Source organism: Cydia pomonella, chromosome 3, assembly GCF_033807575.1.
Source record: "Cydia pomonella isolate Wapato2018A chromosome 3, ilCydPomo1, whole genome shotgun sequence".
In the NCBI taxonomy this organism is placed as follows: domain Eukaryota; kingdom Metazoa; phylum Arthropoda; class Insecta; order Lepidoptera; family Tortricidae; genus Cydia; species Cydia pomonella.
Window position 1 is genome coordinate 22,655,284 of NC_084705.1, and position 20,801 is coordinate 22,676,084.

Genomic DNA, 20,801 nt, shown 5'->3' on the forward strand with positions numbered 1-20,801 from the left:
GCCCCCAGCGATTTTGGGCCGAAACTGTAATCAAACGATGCCTTTTGGGGAGGTTATATTCTGCACAAAGTTTCATCCCTCTCTTACCCCCTGGGGGTGAAAAACACCCGATTAACCCCAAAACTGTTTTAATTATTTTTTCCTAAACTATGAAAGTGACGAATTTCAAATTTTGTACAAATATTAATAAGACTAAAAGCTATGTGTTAAAAAAATATTAACTCCCTAACCATTTAAATTCTTGTAAAAAAAACAAAAATAAAAAAAGAATCAGTCTGTATATCAAGTTTGGCTCATGGTACACACACCATTTTTTTTTCAAAAATGATCCTTTTTATATTCTACATTATACTAAAGTTTCATGGACCTACTCCAGAAGGAACATTGCGAAATTAAAATAAACGTACTATTTCGTAGCCACTAATCATTATACTCGTATCATGCTTAATACGCAACGTCTCGGTCCCGAAACCAAAATAAATAAATAAAACCGGCCAAGAACATGTCGGGCCACGTTTAGTGTAGGGTTCCGTAGTTACTCTTCCGTCACAATAAGCTAAACTGGATCTTAAAGTATAGTAAATTGTTAACCAAGGGATGAAACGGTACCTTTCACGCGAGTTAAACAAATAGGCAAATTTGCATAATCAATTAAAGTAAGTCTTTTTACTATGAAGGGGAAACTTTTTGTGATAACTCAAAAACAGCTAAACTGATCATGTCCGCTATAGTTTTCATTTAATGTCTTTCTTAAGCTCTACTTCCACGATTTTTTTCATATTTTTTGGATGGTTCAAAAGTTAGAGGGGGGGGGGGACACATTTTATTTTTCTTTCGGAGCGATTATCTCCGAATATATTCACTTTATCAAAAAATGTTTGTTGAAGACCCCTATTAGTTTTGAAATACCTTTCCAACGATACCCCACACTGTAGGATATAAGCAAAAAAAAATTCACCCCCACTTTACGTGTAGGGGAGGTACCCTCAAAAAAATTAAATTTTTAGATTTTATTGTACGACTTTGTCGGCTTTATTGATTTATATATCCATGCCGAATTTCAGCTTTCTAGCACTAACGACCACGGAGCAAAGCCTCGGACAGACAGACAGACAGACAGACAGATGGACATGGCGAAACTATAAGGGTTCCTAGTTGACTACGGAACCCTAAAAATGTTTTTTTATAAATACAAATGAGTTTGACTCATACTTCTTTATCCCCACCTTTTTCAAATCGGGCACGAGCAGCGGTCCGATCGCAAGCCTTTGTTTATTAATAATGCAAGGCTCTTAGTGGGAGTTCAATGAATAGTACACACCAAAGAGCCAATACATATTAATTTCGCAATGTTCCTTCTGGAGAAGGTCCATGAAACTTTTGTATAATGTAGAATATAAACTGGTTCATTTTTGAAAAAAAAATGGTGTGTGTACCATGAGTCAAACTTGATATACAGGGTGATTCTTTTTTTATTTTTGTTTTTTTTACAAGAATTTAAATGTTTAGGGGGTTAATATTTTTTTAGCACATAGCTTTTAGTCTTATTAATATTTGTACAAAATTTGACATTCGTCACTTTCATAGTTTAGGAAAAAATAATTAAAAATAGTTTTGGGGTTAATCGGGTGTTTTTCATCCCCAGGGGGTAATAGAGGGATGAAACTTTGTGCAGAGTATAACCTCCCTAAAAGGCATCGTTTGATTACAGTTTCGGCCCAAAATCGCTGGGGGCAATTTTTCCTAGGCTATCCTGCTACACCCTTTGAAAACGAACGCAACAGCATGCTCAAAACCCCCTGTGAGTCAGAATCTGTTAAATTCAGGCTTAAGACGAAACAGGAGCTGAGCCCGTACACAAATTTGAGATTTTTAGGTAAAAGGTAAAAAATATCGCCGTCGCGCTGACGAGTGTGGCCCCCGTACCTAGCTAGAGACTATCCCTTGTGTGTGTACCAACAAACCAAATTTTAGACAAATATGATACGTCTTCTTCTTCTTTGTCGTTGTACTCTTTGCAGAGCGTCGTGGTCAACTGCTGATATCAGGCGCAGATGTTGCTTGCCGTACGATTTCTCGCCATTTTTCGCGGTTGGGGGCCATTCTGGCAAATGCGTTGATTTGATCAGTCCATCGCATAGGTGGCCTTTTGCGCGGTCTTTTTCCGTTTGCTCTACCCTGCACCACTAGACGCTCTATGGAGCCGTTGTTCCTCCCCGAGACGTGACCGAAAAAACTGAGTATGCGGGTCTTTACGAGAGTCGAAAGGTCTTGATACGGAGTTCTTTAAGGATGGAGACATTAGTCCGAAACTCGGTCCAGGATATCCCCAGCATTTTCCTCCAGCACCATATTTCTATGGCGTCTATCGTCTTCTCCTCTGTCTTTCGGATAGTCCAGGTCTCCGCAGCGTATAAGAATATAGGAAAAACGAGGGCCCGTACAAGCCGAACCTTCGTGGTGTTTGTGACGTTTCGGTGATACGTAGCCTATACGTAAAAACTAGCCAAGACAAATCCTTTATAATTTCAGGATTTTCTACACAGCACAGAAAATGGCACCCATATAGATCTCAATTCCGTTGTCGGCGAGTCAACAACGACACATATTCTTAGTATTGAACTTAATTGGCTCTCATTTCACATTTATGTTTTAAATTAATTATAGGCATAGACATACCATATCCTATTGTAAGTACAAAGTTTCAGAGCAATCTAGCAAGTCATTTTAAAATTAGAGCGTAACTACATTTGTATGGAGAACCGAATTTGCTGCGGACGCACAATGTAGCATAATCGGATTAGGACCAACCTCGAAATCTCTGTAACAGTCATGAAATTTATTATGTATATAAATTAAAGGCCCCGTTTTCATGCCCAAACCATTTAACATTTGGGAACCTCGAGGAATCCAAACCATCTTGGAAAATGTGTACCATCAACACAACAGTCAACATTAAAACTTATTAAATTCTACACAAAAAAGTCCTCGATATCTTTGCAGAACAATACATCTTGTTATAGAGAATACTTGCTGAATCTAAGTTTAACGCTTATACACTTCCAGGGGACATTCTCTTAAAAGGAAACTCGGAGGAATATGAATTCTATTTTTAACTATACATTTGTACGTGGTCTACCCCAATATTAACATTTTACTCTACTGTGACTAAACCAGAAAGAAGGGTGGTAAGGGTTATGATGATTCAGTACACCCAGTAGCTAGGTATTAGGATACTGGACGGATTTTTTTAAATGACGTATCGTTAGATTCCTCTTGCCATTCACAACCTACTTTTACTTGTTCTATTAAAGAAAAATCAATACAGCCGCCTTGAGAGGACTCCGAATATTAAATCATATTTTTTCTTCTAGCGCCTAAACTATTGAGCGGAGTACAGTAAAACAGACATCAGTAGATCCACAGTATACAAGTGCTATGCAATACAAAGTTACTAAAATTAACGGAAGAAAAAGGTTTAGGGCTAAATAATACGTCATTTAAAAAATCCGTCCAGTATCCTAAGCTACAGGGTGTCCTGAATCCTCAGTACTTATACCCATAACCCTACTTTCTGGTTAAGTTGCAGTCAAGTAAAATATTGATATTGGGGTAGATTATGTACAAATGTATAGTTAAAAGTGGAATTTTTATTCTTCCAAGTTTCCTATTAAGAGAATATCCCATGAAAGGGTATAAGGGCTAAATCTGGGTTTAGCAAGTATTTTTTAAAGCAAGATCATTTTTTTTCGCAAAGATGTCTAAAACTATTTTATGTAGAATTTTATAAGCTTGAATGTTGCCTTACACGATTATTGAATAAAGAACGTAGATTTAGAGTAAAACGCGAATTTCTCCTGGATGGTCCACATTTTCCAAGATGGCTGCGGTTCCTCGAGGTCCCCAAATGTCAAATGGTGTGGGCATGAAAAAGGGGCCTTTAAGGGGCGTATATACATACCAAATTTCATGACTGTTCAGACATTTCGAGTTTGGTCCTAATCCGACTGTGCTAATGCCACTATGTACGTAAACTGTAACTGTACTGCGGACTCAACCTTCACGTTATAATTTTTTAAGTATTAACGTTGACATAGTAACGAAAATAATAAACACGTCAATTGAAGTAAACAATATTATTATATGCAAGAAAATTTTGCAAAATAGGTACATTAATGATTAATATGTAAAACACCATTAATTATTGAATTATAATTATGATTTTGTGTTAAAAAATATGAGACCAATTATACAGCCCGATTACACGGGCTACATATTAAAAATGATTATCATGGAAACAGTAAATATACACAGGTGAACAAAGTTATAGTAAAATAGGTGCATAATTTCAGAGCTTGCCTGGCCCACCTGTACCACCTACCATGACCACGGCCGTCTCCTACTATTATTTTTTTCTAATACCTATGGCCTTACTAGCGAATAGTATTCCATGTTCTTGGTCCAGAATTTAAACCCTTAACTACATATTTGTGGCACTTGGGGTTGAATTTGAAACTCTAGGGCACTAGCGTGGCTCTATAAGAGCGCCTTATATAGGCTTCTGGTGACCAGAGGATCAGCATTGTTAACCAGCGCGGAAATGCAGCCAGCCTTCTGGGCACCCTACCGAGCGACCAGAATATAGGGCAAATATTTTATGTATACGTTTTTGACTTAAGTGTTTTTATCATGTTTTATATTTAAACTTACAGATGTCGAACTACCAGCAAAGTTTTTGAAGAGGTGTAGTTTTTATATTTCCTGGTACCAAACTGATACAGGAAATTGGAACATCAATAAATAATCTACACCGAAGACAATGAAATATAGTCACATAATACTTTAATGTTTTATTTTATTAAAAAAATCGGTAAAAAAATGTGTTTACTGAAAAAGAAAAATTTTATATATATAACAAAATATGTATTTAATCTCCTTTTAACATAGGAATTCTCTTTGTGTAGGTACATATAAATAATAGGTACTTAGGTCTTGGTAAGTAATATAGACAGTACAGTAGGTCTTATCTTAATAATTTGAGATCTCATACATGCGTTCCGATATATCTGATGGCGACTGTACATACAATGGTACATACGTCGCGTATACGAGTACAAAGAGCATTAAAATAGTTGTTGATAGACCAAGTGAGCGAGCTATTATGGTACCTATCTTTATATCAATTTTATGCATTATGTAATAGCGCAATACAGAATTTTTTTTGACAAATGTAGTATTATTTTTATAGTAATAAAGGTTATTCATGAACCATCTCGTAATTTAAAAAAAAACGGACTTTATCTCTAAATCATATGCCTAATATTTACAGATGTGTTAGGTTACAACTTGGTTCGTGAATGTGGTTTAGATTTAGAAGCAACTTGAGACTGGGTGCGGAGTAAATTGCATCAATTTTTTTTACAATTTTGAGCGTTTATAGGAGAATATGTGGAGCGAGCATTATTCGACGTGTAGGTGTGGGTTCAACAAAAAGATCGCATGTCAATAGTTCTTTATTGTCGTTAAAATTCAATTAATAATCGCCTTTATCGGCCATCAACTGTGTGGTCACTTTTTAATTGATTGACGTTGTCAGGTACAGTTTCACTACTCGCCGCCGCATTGTTCATAGCGCATTACTTATCCTATCGAATACAAGATGTCGCTGATTCCTGTAAACTTATGTTTAAAAAAAAAAGACGCTTTACTCTATGCCATATATTGTAGGAAAGGAAGGGTATTCCCTGTCGTACGTCAAAAAATCCAAGATGGTGCCCAAGCCCATGGACAATAAAGTCTAGCAATAAAATCAACACTTGTCAAAATTTGACATTAGCAATCCACAGTCAGGTGACAATCAAATCAAACCGAACCACTTCGAGTTCAGAGCCATTTCAAACTATATAGTAGTAATAAACAAAGTTGATTTTTGTTTGATTATTTTTTCTATGAATGAGTTTTGATTGTTCCAAATGATAATATCCACAGTTGATAGAATCAACACTTGATACAATCAACATGCGATAGAATCAAGTGTTGATTTGATGTGGACGTGAAATTTGACAGTTGTGCATCTCGAATAAGGCCCCTGGTAGTCACCACAAGGCTCCCAATACAGAGTGTCACGCACAGACACACCCACTCACTTACATACACATGCACACACAAACAAACTAAATTCCCATAAAGGCAAGCAAAATAATAGGCTCGCTCGCTTATGTACTGCATGTAATATTCATATAAAACTTTTACGAAATAAATATAATTTAAAATATTTTCATAGGAAAGTAGGAGATTTAATTTGTTCTTAGAGTGATACTCGCAAAATTATAACTTTATCTACACATTTTAGGAAATTTCCCAGGTTTCAGTTACTATTTTTCTTTTCTTATTCTCTTTTTATTTGTATCTTAAAGATCTACAATTTAATTTATATTTACAATTCTTGCACAGCACAAGTCACAAGTCTACCCACAGATGATATTTTATTTTGTTTAAATTCAAGGGAGTTCTGTTATTAGCTGTGCTTATAAGTACTCGTGTTTTTGTATATTATTCATTGTAAACGCTGTAGAACTTCTCAATAAATAAATTAAATTAAAAGTATCAGCCGGGAGGCGATGACTGACGATATATGCTCCTGGCCCGCGGTCTATTTTGACAATAATGAAAGTGAAAAGTGAAAGTTATATTCTTCAATTTAGACGCAATAAACTCATCGGGACGATTTTTTTTTTTCAGAAAACCTATCAATTTTTTTACAAAAGAAATGATTAATAAATCCGACGGACTGACCGATCTTACCTTTACTGTTTACGTAGCCTAAATAAAGTATCGTAGACATAAAACAATGATTTAATTGCTACTCGATTTTGTTTTAGTTTCTGATTTGGACCATGCATGTTTGTCTGTCAAGTACTCCTCGACTCTTTAATAAATAATAAGCCTTCAATATCAAAGACTTTTTCAAGTTAAGTAAGGGTAATCTTGAAGCATCGCCTGGTAGCTGGTTATAAAAATGAATACATTGCCCCACGAATGATTTTATACTTTGACCTCTATTTTGACTGTCGATTAAGTATAGCACTAGTAAGAACCCATTCAGTTACCAAGTCAAAATCCATGATCAAACGCATCGGGAGCGCATGATTGGGTTGCTCCATACTAACACGCGACACCTGAAGTAAGTAAACAAGTATTTTGTCTAGTAATATGCTAGTAATTTGCCTGTAACTGTGAATATTATAGAAATACTTAGACTTGATATTAATTCTTAATTATTATATTTATGGTTCCCAAATACTCTATTTGTAATTATTTGGTTGCCAATAGGAGAAAACTAGAAAATTAAAAACCTCGGTGTTAGGTTCCGTTTTTTGGTGTAGCACCTAATAAAATGAAATGAAATGAAATATTTATTAATAACAATTGTTACATGTCGTCTTACAAATAAAATTCATGCAGATACAATTATTCTTTTATTATTTTATATTGTATGTAAATTATATCATATTCAAATATTTTATTATGTCACAATATTATTTCGCAATATTATTTACCATTTAAATAACAAGCGGTAGACTAAAAAACTCGTCATGTGAATAAAATGATTCTTGTGTCAACCACTTCTTGAGTCTAACCTTAAATGCCGCGGTGGAAGCTGCATCTTTTACCGAGTTCGGCAGGCGATTGTAAATAGAGGGGCCTAAATAGTACACAGATCGCTCTGACTTGGCGAGTTTGTGTGGTTCAGCGACCAGCCTATTGTGGTGTCTATTACTGCGTAGACTATAGTTAGCGTTAGTGCCTCTGCGCTTGAACAAATCCAGGTTCCCGTGTGTGAACACTGAAACCTGGTAATAGATGAGTAAACAAGGCAGGGGCAAAATCTTTAAATCGCGGAATAGGTCACGCGCGGGGGCATCCTCCGCCTTACCAGCCATCGCGCGAATGGCGCGCTTTTGCTGTGAGAAGACGCGCTTCCAGTCGGAGGCGCGGCCCCAAAGCTCCACGCCGTACGTGAGGAGCGAGTGCACTGTTGCGAAATAGCACTCTCGCACCGCACGCTTTCCCTACTCTCTTACATAGTTCATCGATGTGCGTCTCCCACGTTAGGGCACTATCGAGATGGAAACCAAGCAGGCGTGCGCCGTTCACGTGCTGTATAGGGGCACCGCCAGCGCACACCCTCGTGGTTGGGCTTGTATGGCCGTTTAGCTTGAATGTCATGTAGCTGGTTTTTTCTTTGTTTAGAGCCAAACCATTTGCCTGAAACCATTGGTGGAGTTGTTCCATGACGAGATTTAGGGCCGCTTCCAACTCCCGCTGAGACGCAGTGCTGACGACTGCCGTGACGTCGTCGGCGTACATAAAACCTATCGGAAACAGTATTTTAGGTTCGAGGGGCTATACAGCCCCTGGGCTGGGCTGCATATGAATGTGCACATATCCTTAACTCTTCTTATTGACACGGGATCTTATTGAAATATTTAACCAGCTTAAGAGCTATTAACGTGGTTTGAAATCTATTCAAGAACTATATCTGTCACTTCTCATGCTCGTAAAATTGACATTTAAGCCGCGTGTCAGCGACATAAAATTGCTTATTATGCTCTAGAGCATAAAGTCAAATCATCTATTATGACACTTATTAACTTAGCAATAAAGTTCAAAATCTGCCATACAAACCTCCCCGCTTCCGACCGGCGCACCCCGCGCCCCCGACCGGTGAGTACGATTATCTCTAGTCTTGAAAAAATACGGCAAAATAATCTAAAATATTGGATATTTTTGTATAATTTCCTTGCAATCGAACTGAAAAAAAAGAGTGTATAACTCAGGCATAAATGTCCATTTTTATCCGAGGCAATTTATAGGTCCGAGCGTAGGGAGCTTAGCTTTTATAGCTTTATGCCCTTGTTGTACAATCTACGTTTAAGCATTGATATAAAAACAAAAGTATGGTTATCAAGTTTATTTTATAGGTACATTGTTTTGTAATATTTAGATTCTTCTATTTTGATTATATAAAGATTTTGATAAGTTAAAGCGGCGGACGCCTCCTCGACGGCGAGCAGCGCGAGGGTGTACGTCGCGAGCTTCAAGCTGGCGGAGGTACAGCGGGCCCTGGCAGCGCTCCAACCAAAGAGGTCCGCGGGCCCCGATGGTATCCCACCTCACATTTTTAAGGACTGTCGTAGTGTTCTGGCTGAGCCTTTGCATTATATTTTTAATACTTGCCTTAAATCTACAGTGTTTCCAGGGGACAGGTGGAACCAAGGTGGAACCTGTACCGAAAGGACGTGGCGGACCAAATACCAGCGATTATCGACCAGTCGCTAAGGTATTTGAGTCTGCGATTTACCAATCGGTTCAGGACCAAGCTATCGACCAAATGTCTGACGCGCAATATGGCTTCCGGAAGGCGCGCAGTACCGCATCTCATGGTCAATATAGTGCCGGCAGTGGATGCAGGAGACCAGGTGGATGTGGCGTACTTCGACTTCCGGAAGGCATTCGATACGGTCGACCATGATGTGCTACTCGTGAAATTGGCAAACGCGAGTTTCACTCCACATACTCTTACTTTCTTTGCCAGCTATATGAGTAACAGGCGCCAGTATGTGGACTGTACTGGTCACTTGTCAGAGCCATATTTCACGAAGTCTGACGTAAGTCAGGGGAGCAATTTGGGTCCTTTAGAGTTCATTTTAATGATAAATGACCTTCTTGACAATGTTAAAGATTCCGTTTGTCTACTCTTTGCTGATGACCTCAAGCTTTTCCGGATAGTTAATGACAGCTCTGATTGTACTCGTATTAAATTACAAGAGGACATACCTACATCGGGTGGTTAAATGGAGTCAAACGTATAGGTTACAATTCAACGCGGCAAAGTGCGCCATACTCTCATTCACCAGATCTCGGAATCCACTTTACTACCAATATGTGTTAGAAGAGACACCGATGCAGCGCGTGGGCGAAGTGAAAGACTTAGGGGTGTTGCTGAAGTCCAACCTTACCTTCCGGGACCATATTGTTTCAATATGTAAGAAGGCTTTCCAAAATCTGGGGTTTGTAATGAGAGAGTCTCATGTGTTTACGAACATTAATGCGATACGTGTATTGTACTAGGCAATAGTCAGTAGTCATTTAGAAGGTAATGCGGCCATCTGGAGTCCACACGAAGCCAAATATAGGCTAATGTTGGAACGTATCCATAAATAAATTTATTAGGTTTATATATTTAAAATTATACGGAGTATAACCCTTTTTATCCGTTAATGTACCCTACATTGTTCGTGATAGAAATGGTAGGATACAATAAACTAAAAGTTAGAAGGGAACTGGGGCTAGCTTCATATATATTTAAGTTAGTACGAGGCAAGTTGTGCAACCCTGGAGTCCTGGCAGAGGTGCGTTTGAACGTACCAGAACGGTATGTGTGGGTGGCGGCGGCGGCGGCCGAGCCTGCTGGCCGAGCCGCGCGCTCGAACGCAACTCTTTCGCCAGGGCCCCTTTATGCGCGCAATTCGGACACTTAATCGAGTAGCGATTTAGTTAGATTTGTTTCGTTTCATCACACTTGCTGTAAAAAGGTCTTATTTCATGCAGGTGTGCTGAAGGACAAAGGCCTATTTTGTTCCCGTGGAAGTTATGGATTGTGAAAAAAAAGCTATAACTCCCTAGGGTAGCTTTTTTTAGGTTTCCGTAGTCAACTAGGAACCCTTATAGTTTCGCCATGTCCGTCTGTCTGTCTGACTGTCCGAGGCTTTGCTCCGTGGTCGTTAGTGCTAGAAAGCTGAAATTTGGCATGGATATATAAATCAATAATCGACAAAGTCGTACAATAAAATCTAAAATTTTTTTTTTTAGGGTACCTTCCCTAGACGTAAAGTGGGGGTGAACATTTTTTTTGCTTCAACCCTACAGTGTGGGATATCGTTGGAAAGGTCTTTCAAAACTAATAGGGGTCTTCAACAAACATTTCTAGATAAAGTGAATATATTCGGAGATAATTGCTTCGAAAGAAAAATAAAATGTGTCCCCCCCTCTAACTTTTGAACCATAGGTCCAAAAAATATGAAAAAAATCTTGGAAGTGGAGCTTAAGAAAGACATTAAATGAAAACTATAGCGGATATGATCAGTTTAGCTGTTTTTGAGTTATCGCAAAAAGTTTCCCCTTCATAGTAAAAAGACGTACACCCACAGTTCATTCCTTGGTTAACAATTTACCATACTTTAAGCTCCAGTTTAGCTTACTGTGACGGAAGAGTAACTACGGAACCCTACTCTGAGCATGGCCCGACATGCTCTTGGCCGGTTTTATTTAATTATAATTTGATTAATTTAACAGCCGTTTAAAATATTTTTACATAATTTTCAATCGTGGCTGAATGCCGAATAAGCCTGTGCCTTCGATGCCTCACCTGCCAAGAAATTACAAAATGGCGGACGAATGTTTGATATGTCACCGTATTTAAAAATTATTTCGCTTAAATTTTTGTTTCTTCTTAACAAGTGTGATGAAAAACATTGTGTGTAACTCCGGGGGTAAGAATATTGCAAACTCGTATCCAAAATTTCACTTACCCCCCTCTTTGCACAATTTACTATTGTTCTTTGAACGAATCCACAAGGGCCACGCTACATGTATTGTGTTACTGTCATTTGTAATAAACTATGTATTATAGGTATACCTGTTTTTATTTTCTTTTGTGTGTCAAATTCCATACTTTCGAATTAGGATAGCCTTTAAAGATGGTTGTGTGGATGTAATAAATAAATAAAATATTCAAAAGCTACACGATAATTATTTATTTTATTATTATTGTAGTAAACGAGTTTTAATATAATGTGATTTAAACCGTTTAGCGGTGGTTAGAAAAGATATAACTCGGTAATAACATAATAAATAAATAAATAAATATTATAGGACATTATTACACAAATTGACTAAGTCCCACAGTAAGCTCAATAAGGCTTGTATTGAGGGTACTTAGACAACGATATATATAATATATACATATTTATAAATACTTAAATAGATAGAAAACACCCATGACTCAGGAACAAATATCCATGCTCATCACACGAATAAATGCCCTTACCAGGATTTGAACCCGAAACCATCAGCTTCGTAAGCAGGGTCACTACCTACTAGGCCAAACCGGTCGTCAAAATAAGATGAATGGGAACCTAATACTGATCCATCTTGAATGGGTAGGAAATAGGTAATTGGCCTTTTGTCTTATTTTAATTACATAATAGAATACACCAATATACAATATTTACAGCGTGTATTTTGATACATACGACCACATATGTATTCTAAGGTTAGTTAGTATTACGAATGAACTTTCATGTATTTCTAACAATTTACGGCTTTTATTTTTCGTTAAGTATAGGATAACTGAATGTATTATTATAGTTCGTGTCGTCCACAATGACGCGCAAATTTGTCAAATCTAACCTTTAATAACATGACATTACGAGTCAAGACACACGTCTTCGTAATTGACACGATCTATACATTCCGAATGTAGCGCTTACTGACGCGTTGTCACAACTGTCACAATGATAGTGATGCGTTACGCGGGTAGTAGTAAGAACTCTTGAACTCGGCGGTTGAAATCTTCTGCGTAGCGAAGATGGATGTTGTGCTTGCCGTCCGGGTACAAGTGTATTCTGAAAACAATAATAGTTTGCTAATGGATTTTTCACCTCTGCAACTCGAACAAGGGTACTTAAAAACACACTGTTCACTGAGTGAGACAAAATAACAATCAAGTGACCTTTACAATTTACATTCGAATGCAATTTCTATATTATGGGCCGTATATTATAAATCGTACATCAGTTGTAGTTGACGTTCGACGATAACTGACTGACTGGTGAAACTCACGTTGGAATCAACCATCAGGAAATAGTTATTTGTATAACAAGAGAGCAAAATTTGATATTTCTTCGAGTGCTTATTTTGCGTCCTGAGCAAGGGAAAGATTCTATAATAGAGATACACGAGCGTAGCGAATGAATCAAATTTTTTTGTATCTTGAGCGGAGCAAGGGACTCAACACACTAGACGCTACACGAGATAAAAAATACTTTGATCTCGTGCAGCACACAAGATTTTTCACATCAGCAGTGAGAACATATTTGGAAGGTACACAACCTGAAATAATGTAATCCTTCTTCATTACAATTTCACTCATGTTTTTTTAAGGTATTCTAACAATTAAGTTTAACTACCACAATAAAACATAATGTAAGAAATTAAAATAAAATAATACATAAATAACGAACATCAACTTTTTTTTTGAAAAAAACAACTTTGTAAGATACGGTCCGAATTGCGGATACTACTTTTATCAACTATAGTAGAGATCGTTAAAAGTAGAATTACTTATTTTGCGTAATAATCTTTGTGTTTTTTAAGTTCATAGTTTTGATTGTACAATAAAGTCAATAAAATACTTAAAATATGGTGTTTTTATCAAATTAAAACTTTATTTTTAATTAATTGATTATTGCGAATAAGGTGATTTGGAACGATGTGGTCTGACTTATTTCGGGTGTCTATTATAAAATTTATAAACCGTCAATACACCGTTGAATTACGTTTGAACTTTTTGTCTCTTTCATTTTGCTTTCTTTCTCTTTCATGACGTGAAAGAGACAGAGATAATAGAATCCAAATATTTAGAACTTGTATTAGGCCCGCACGTAGAAATGACATTCGAATGTAAAGGTCACTTGAATGTCATTTTGCCTCACTCAGTGAGCAAAATACGATTTTGAGTTATATAGCCGTTTTTGAGTTATCACTAAAAGTCTTCCCTTCTTATTTTATTAAAGAGACTGGCAACAGTGGCAACCCTATATCACTGTTTTCGCAATAAAATTGGCATCCTAATGATATATTTTTCAAGCAGTAGGCAGATATGAGTGCAATTATCGATATTAACTCACCTGTTTAAACACGCAACCACATAATAGTGACCAGAAAAGGATAGGCTATCTCATCTGATTAATGTTGTAAAAGTTGTATACTTTCCACTAGAACTTAGTTCGTTCGGTAGGCAAGTCGGTGAAACTTGACTATTTTTTTTATTGATTAAAAATAGCCTTGACTTATTTCATTAGGCAACCCTATTTCTATTTATATTTATATGTTCAGGAACATGTTATATTTCATAAAATATAAGTTTCACCCGGCAGATCGGTGAAGGTCGGCCTTGTCACCGTACAGTTCGTCGTCTTGTTCTCCTACTAAGAGAAATGTGGTAAAGACCGTCTACTACTACTACGAACAACTGAGAAAAATAATTCCCAGTAGTTACCACAAACTCATTTTGGTTAGTCCATTCACGTTAAGAAAATAGTGACTCATTGGTTCAAGTGCAAGGTTATCTAAGCCATAGTCTTACGTGGCCATCATTTACCCACGTTCTATCAAGAAAATATTTACTTTTATTAGCTGATAATGGGTACAAATTCAGAGATGTAATTACCGAATTTAATTTACCTTGATCCTTTTATATGACTATGTAAATGAGACACATGCATATTATCAACCATAGGATCCTTTTCGCCATAAAGTATGAAGGTTGGGGCCACAATATCCTTGAGAAGCTGTGAGAAGATCTCCCCATTGTTCGCTTTGAAGACGGCTGACATGGCATCAACCCATTCCGCCCAGTACTTGGCAAACAGCTCCTCACCATATGCTTCAATCATTGGCTTCCTCATTTTCTCTGACCATGTTTTGATGTCTCTGGTTTCTGTAATGTTGGCCATAGAAAAATTAAACTTGTCACCTTGTTTATCAAAATTTGGCTCATTACATTACTTTTACTAAGATGACTTTTTGCATCTGAGTAAAGCAGACAGTAATGCACATGACACAGAGCTATATTTTGATTTATTTTGGAATAGAAAGAACTATAATAGCCAAGTGAGCTCAAGGTTCTAAATCAGGCACTTTAATCTTTACGGGGTTTTAATAGTACATTGTGCAACAAGGGGGTAAATTCACGAAAGCCGCAGGCTGGAATGAATTAAAGACTCGAGTTTGCAATATCCTTACCCCCGGAGTTACACACAATATTTTTTATCACACTTGCGAAGAAAAACGTAAATTTTAAGTGAAATTATTCTTAAATATAAAGCAAGAAATAAATGAAATACGGTGGAACTTCACACATTCGTCTGCCATTCAATTGTGTATAATTTATTTATTTTTAAATCTCTACAGGCAAGTCGCATAACTTTAAGTCATACTAAAAAAGTTTTTGACCGTAATGTCTTTTGAAATCAAATAAATAATAAGTAATATATTTATTCAACTGAAACATTAAGAAACAAGTGAATACATATAAATATTGTATCAATAACAAGTTGGATTATAACTAATAGTAATAATCGTTTGAGGTTAAACTTACTCCTGTACAGTTCAAGCTCATGGGGCAGGATGTGTGAGTTGGTAGCCCACACCACCAGCTTCTCCACTGCATCTGGGTATTTTGCCGCATGGATCATGCTTACCCTGCCTCCGTCACTCCAGCCCAACAAAGAATACTTGGGTATTTTCAATACCTAAAAGGTTAACGGGGTCAATTTTAAATTGATTGTACTGGTAATACGCTATCAATGAGCTTTTGTTAAATTTTGAATAATCAAAACGATGTACAAGTAGAAAAAAAGATATCTTACTTTCATAAATTCATATATATAATCAGCATCTTTTTCATGGAAATCAACTGGGAAATCTCTGATCGGGTCCCTACTCTTCCCGTAGCCGGGCGGGTCCCAGGCTACGAGCGTGAACTTTTCGCGGTTGAAGCCTTCGACTTGAGGTTTAAAATCCGTCCATATTGTGCCCAGCGCGCCGGGAGCCAGAAGAACGGTGTGTGGGCCATTGCCCACTATTAAATAATTTATATCCCAATTTCCGACTTTGACAATGTCTTCCTACAAAATTCAACAAATTATTTTTTTAGTAATCACTGCTAAAAACTTCAGATATTACATAAAGTAAACATACAAAACTTACTTTAGGAACCGCTGCTGTTGATAGTTTAACACTGCTAGCCATTTTTTGACCGTTCAATCGGATAAAAGGACATAATAAACTGTTTAATTTCATTAACATTTCGAATTATGATTTGGTTTTATTTTAATTTTTACGCTTTTATCTTTATTGCCTTTGCGTTAATATATTAGAGTAATAGCAGCCTATAGGGCCTTTGCCAGCGTCAGTTAAAGGTAAAGAACATCAACTAAATGAAGGATTATAAAAAAACGATGCGGGTCCCACCAAATATATATTAGTGGCTCCTATCGGCCATTGCCTTGTCTGTACAACTTCGATAGATCATTGAACTTCAAGTGTTGACAAACTTATCAGATCAGGTTTCGGCTGGAAACAGTGCTCGACCGACGATCAGCGCTGATATCGGTTGAACGTAGCTATACTCGTATCAATGAAAATGTATGATAATATTTGTCCGAGAGCTGGTAGACATTTTAGAGTAGGTACTTGAGTGAGGCAAGCTGAAAATTAAATTTTAAGCTGAAAATTGGGGGGGGAGGATGTAGGTACGCATACCTTGCGACGCTGAGCTATTGGCCAACACCTCAAGTCCATCATACACGTCCCCGTCGTTCCTGTATCTGCCGCAGCGGACCAGGGTCGAACCCACCCAGGGCTCCATTGGTGGGTGGGTCCCCCCCCCCGGGCAATGCTAGTGGTCGGAACGGGCGTCGCTATATTTACCAACTTACCCCGGACCACTAGTAGCCAAGTATGAGGGCCTCGCCTGGTGTGGGCCACGCCTAGGGATGTGGCATTCCCACCCGCCAGGTGTTCCCTTTCCTTACCCTCGAATTCCAATACTCTAATCCCATGATCCAAAACGTCACCTCCCGTCTTATATTCCCGTCTCACCTTCCTTTCTCCTTGGGTTTGCAGTTTGGATCAGAAATGTGCCGAACTATCTTTCGTACATTGGGATCCAGAATGCAAACCCTAGGTCTCCCTTTACACCATTCCTCCTATTCCACTCCAAGAGGAGACAACCTCTTTAAAAACCCCCAAACTAAGGTGGACCAATCGTGCCGAGAGATGCGTGGCTGAGGGGGAGCTCAGCTTGGTGGTAACTAGTGGGATTTTTTTTCCAGTAGTTACCAGTGGTAAAAGGTGGGAAACAAATTCCCAGTAGTTACCACTGGTAACAACTTGGTGGTAACTAGTGGGAATAACCCATCACGTTCGCGGTTCAACGCGGAAACGCAGCGAACGTGATGGGGACTTTTGCGTCGGGAGTGATGCGGGGTGGATTGATCGGCTTGTTTTTATAGATTAGTTTTATTTATAGGTAGTTAAAATTGTATTTTTTTAAATTGTGTTATATAAATAATTTGGGGTTATAAGTTTAAATATTATATATATTATCTAAAGAGTAAAAAAAAGAATATTATTATGCCTGTATGCCGGAACATTTCGTCGGATCTTTAACCTTGCCAGACGCGTGCAAAATTATTTTTAGGAAAAAAAATTGAGACTAATTGAATTTTTTAAAAAGATACCCTAGCGACTAAGTGTCGCCTGCAAAATAAAGTTTGTAATCCTATACAAATCCTGTAATGTATGCGATTACAAAGTTATTTTTGTAGTGCAGTAAATTAAATACCTTTAACTACCTACTAGGGTGTACGGTACGGTGTGATTCTGAGTATGAAGATGTGTATATTTATTGATGATATGTGTATAGTATGAGTATCTGTACGAATATGCGTATGAGTATTAGTAGGGACTAGGGATATAATATAGGTTAGGGTGTTATACACGCCTGGTAAGGTTAAAGACCTGACCAAATGTTCGGGCATATTATTTTTATTACTCTTTAGATATTCTATTTTAACTTATAATAAATTACAGATTGCCTCAAGAACATTTTTCGGGCAAATAAAAAAATCTTTAGAAATATAAGGGTAGATTGAGCCCCACTACCCTGCAGCCAGGCCTGAAATTCGGAGTTAGGGTAATAGGAGAAGTATGAGACAAATTTTCAGCTTGCCTCAAATACCTACTCTAAAATGTCTACCAGCTCTCGGACCAATACGCGTGCACTCGCGAGGGACAGAATACACGCAATGAAACGAAATTAAAAACACGTTCAAATATTCCTTACAACCAATTGACAACATACCAAAAACAATAGGTAATAACACTAGGTAATTTGGTCAGCTTCATTGTTACCCACCAGGGAGCCGTCGGGCAACAACAAATACGTCTACGTCACTTAGGACGGTATAGAAGTAAACAAAAATGAAAAGTGAGACTATGACAAGGACAAACAATAATAGCGCTTTCTCTGCTACTCCTACTGAAAGTTCCACGAAGTAGGATGGAGATGGCAAGTGGGTGTTCCCGTATATCAGACACTCAGGGTAGCGGCTGACTCACTTTGTGCGATTATGGTTATATCTACATATCCTTAATCTTTTAATCGCGTGATAACGGGATAAGGTCATTGAATGATAAGTTATAATAATATAGTTATTATGATAATATAATTTGTGTTATGTGGACCATTGTTGTCTGTAAATAAATAAATTACCTATCATGATCATAGTGGGCACCGTCAATCCGCGCCGCGGGGTTACTGCGCTGTATGAAGCATATAAGACAGGTTAGTTACACTTACGAGCTGAGCTGGTCCACCAAATCCAGCGGAAGCAGCATGGTTCCATTTTTATCATTTGTCAATGTGCCCGTCACTTTCGCGCTTACATACTAGTTACAACGTGACAAGCATGGTGACAAATGATAAAAAGCCGACCATCTTAGCCCGACAGTACTTTTTCGATAACCTGTTACACAAATTTAAAAACGACTACCAAAACAAAGAACTGACACTTAATAAGTACAACCCTCAACAATTGTGGCAATCAATTAAAACTATCTGTCAGCCCAAACCAAGACCCAAAACGTATGAACGATGCTGAAAATCTCACTAATGTTAGTGGGAAATCTAAACTGGAGTGCATCAATAATTGCAACCAGTATTTTGTTGAAAACGGAAGAGATATACTGATAAGATATTAATAAAGCAGCGAAGCCAAGCTTGGCTTAGCAGCCAAGTATTAACCTTCCCAGACAGCTGCACATTTATTTTTCATGCATCCTACGGATAAGTTTGAAATAGATATAATTATTTCTTACCTTAAACCAAATAATGCACCAGGTCCTGATGGCGTAAAACCTTGGCTAGTAAAAGAGATCAAAGAAGTTATTCTCACCTTCATTTGTAATCTCTGTTTTCATTCCGGCCGTTTCCCTGACAGTTGGAAAGTTGCTTCTGTAACCTCTATCTGTAAAAATGGGACGGAAGATACACCACGTAATAGTCCAAAATCCCAGAGCCGCCAAACCTTACTTATTTTCTCATGAATAAAATGTATACCTACTTGCTCTATTGGCCCGACGGCCATTTGTCTGGTACAAGGTGCTAAAGGTTGGTAAAAATAATACTAACTCTTCTTACTATTCTCATGGCTGATTTTTAGGGTTCCGTAGCCAAATGGCAAAAAACGGAACCCTTATAGATTCGTCATGTCCGTCTGTCTGTCCGATTATGTCACAGCCACTTTTGTCCGAAACTATAAGAGCTATTACTGTTCAAACTTGGTAAGTAGATGTATTTTATGAACCGCATTAAGATTTTTACACAAAAATAGAAAAAAAGCAATAAATTTTGGGGGTTCCCCATACTTACAAGGAAGGGTACCCAACTGTCCGACTCCGATTTGATTCATTTTGATATATGTTATAGAGTAGTCTAAAATAACGGACACGTATTTTTTTTAGCTGCCCAAACTCAACCTGTTAGGAGAAAATGACCTTCAAAGTACTAAAAAGTTTACTAAATCTTCTAACTCCTGTAGAAAGTGATGCTCAAGCAACTTGCTAGTTAATGGCTGGTTTGAGTATATGTTTGAAAGCAGCAAAAAATAATGAGCACGTGTTTTGTTATATTCCTAAAATAATAAAATAAAAAAATACGTGTGGGGTATCTACGGATAGGTCAATATGATATACATTGCCATGCAAACTTCCACCGAAAATTGGTTTGAACGAGATCTAGTATGTAGTTTTTTTTAATACGTCATAAAATTTAAAAAAAAAATTTTTTCATCAAACCCATACGTGTGGGGTTATCTATGGATAGGTCTTCAAAAATGATATTTAGGTTTCTAATATCATTTTTTTCTAAACTGAATAGTTTGCGCGAGAGACACTCCCAAAGTGAAAAATTGTGTGCCCTGTAACTTCTAAAATAGAATGAAAAAAAAATATATATGATATACATTACCATGCAAACTTCCACCGAAAATTGGTTTGAACGAGATCTAGTAAGTAGTTTTTTTTAATACGTCATAAATGGTACGGAACCCTTCATGGCGAGTCCGACTCGCACTTGGCCGCTTTTTTATGTATGTTTTAGAAAATATTGTTATAATTTAATGATCAACATTACCAGACCATTTCCACCGGCGGTAACTTTTACCAGACGCTTTAAAGCTGTCAATTTTTTTTTGTAGTATGCAGACATTAAAAGTACTTACTAACACTATATTATCGCATGTTTTAGTCATGAGAAAATAAGTAAGGTCTGGCGGCTCTGGGATCTTGCTTACAGACCGATTTCTTTGCTGTGTTTTTTCTAAAGTCATCGAAAAGCTAGTTAGCTGGGTCTCCTTGCAAATCAGATATCTGGTCACCGACCGATTAAT

The 20,801-nt window shown here is 37.5% G+C and overlaps 1 protein-coding gene and 1 long non-coding RNA gene across 2 annotated transcripts; one reads left to right on the forward strand and one right to left on the reverse strand.

Moving 5' to 3' along the window:
- Positions 1 to 799: 799 nt before the first annotated feature.
- On the forward strand, positions 800 to 4,901 carry LOC133516345 (uncharacterized). The gene is made up of 2 exons (XR_009799204.1): positions 800 to 4,314; positions 4,713 to 4,901. It is a non-coding gene; the product is annotated as an uncharacterized LOC133516345 (long non-coding RNA).
- A 7,385-nt stretch (positions 4,902 to 12,286) lies between these two features.
- On the reverse strand, positions 12,287 to 17,690 carry LOC133516339 (valacyclovir hydrolase-like). Its single transcript, XM_061849239.1, has 5 exons — positions 16,057 to 17,690; positions 15,717 to 15,974; positions 15,446 to 15,599; positions 14,530 to 14,785; positions 12,287 to 12,689 (listed from the first exon to the last, which is right to left on the reverse strand). The coding sequence occupies exons 1-5, from the start codon at positions 16,153 to 16,155 to the stop codon at positions 12,593 to 12,595; spliced, it is 864 nt and encodes a 287-aa protein (XP_061705223.1). The 5' UTR covers positions 16,156 to 17,690; the 3' UTR covers positions 12,287 to 12,592.
- Positions 17,691 to 20,801: the final 3,111 nt, after the last annotated feature.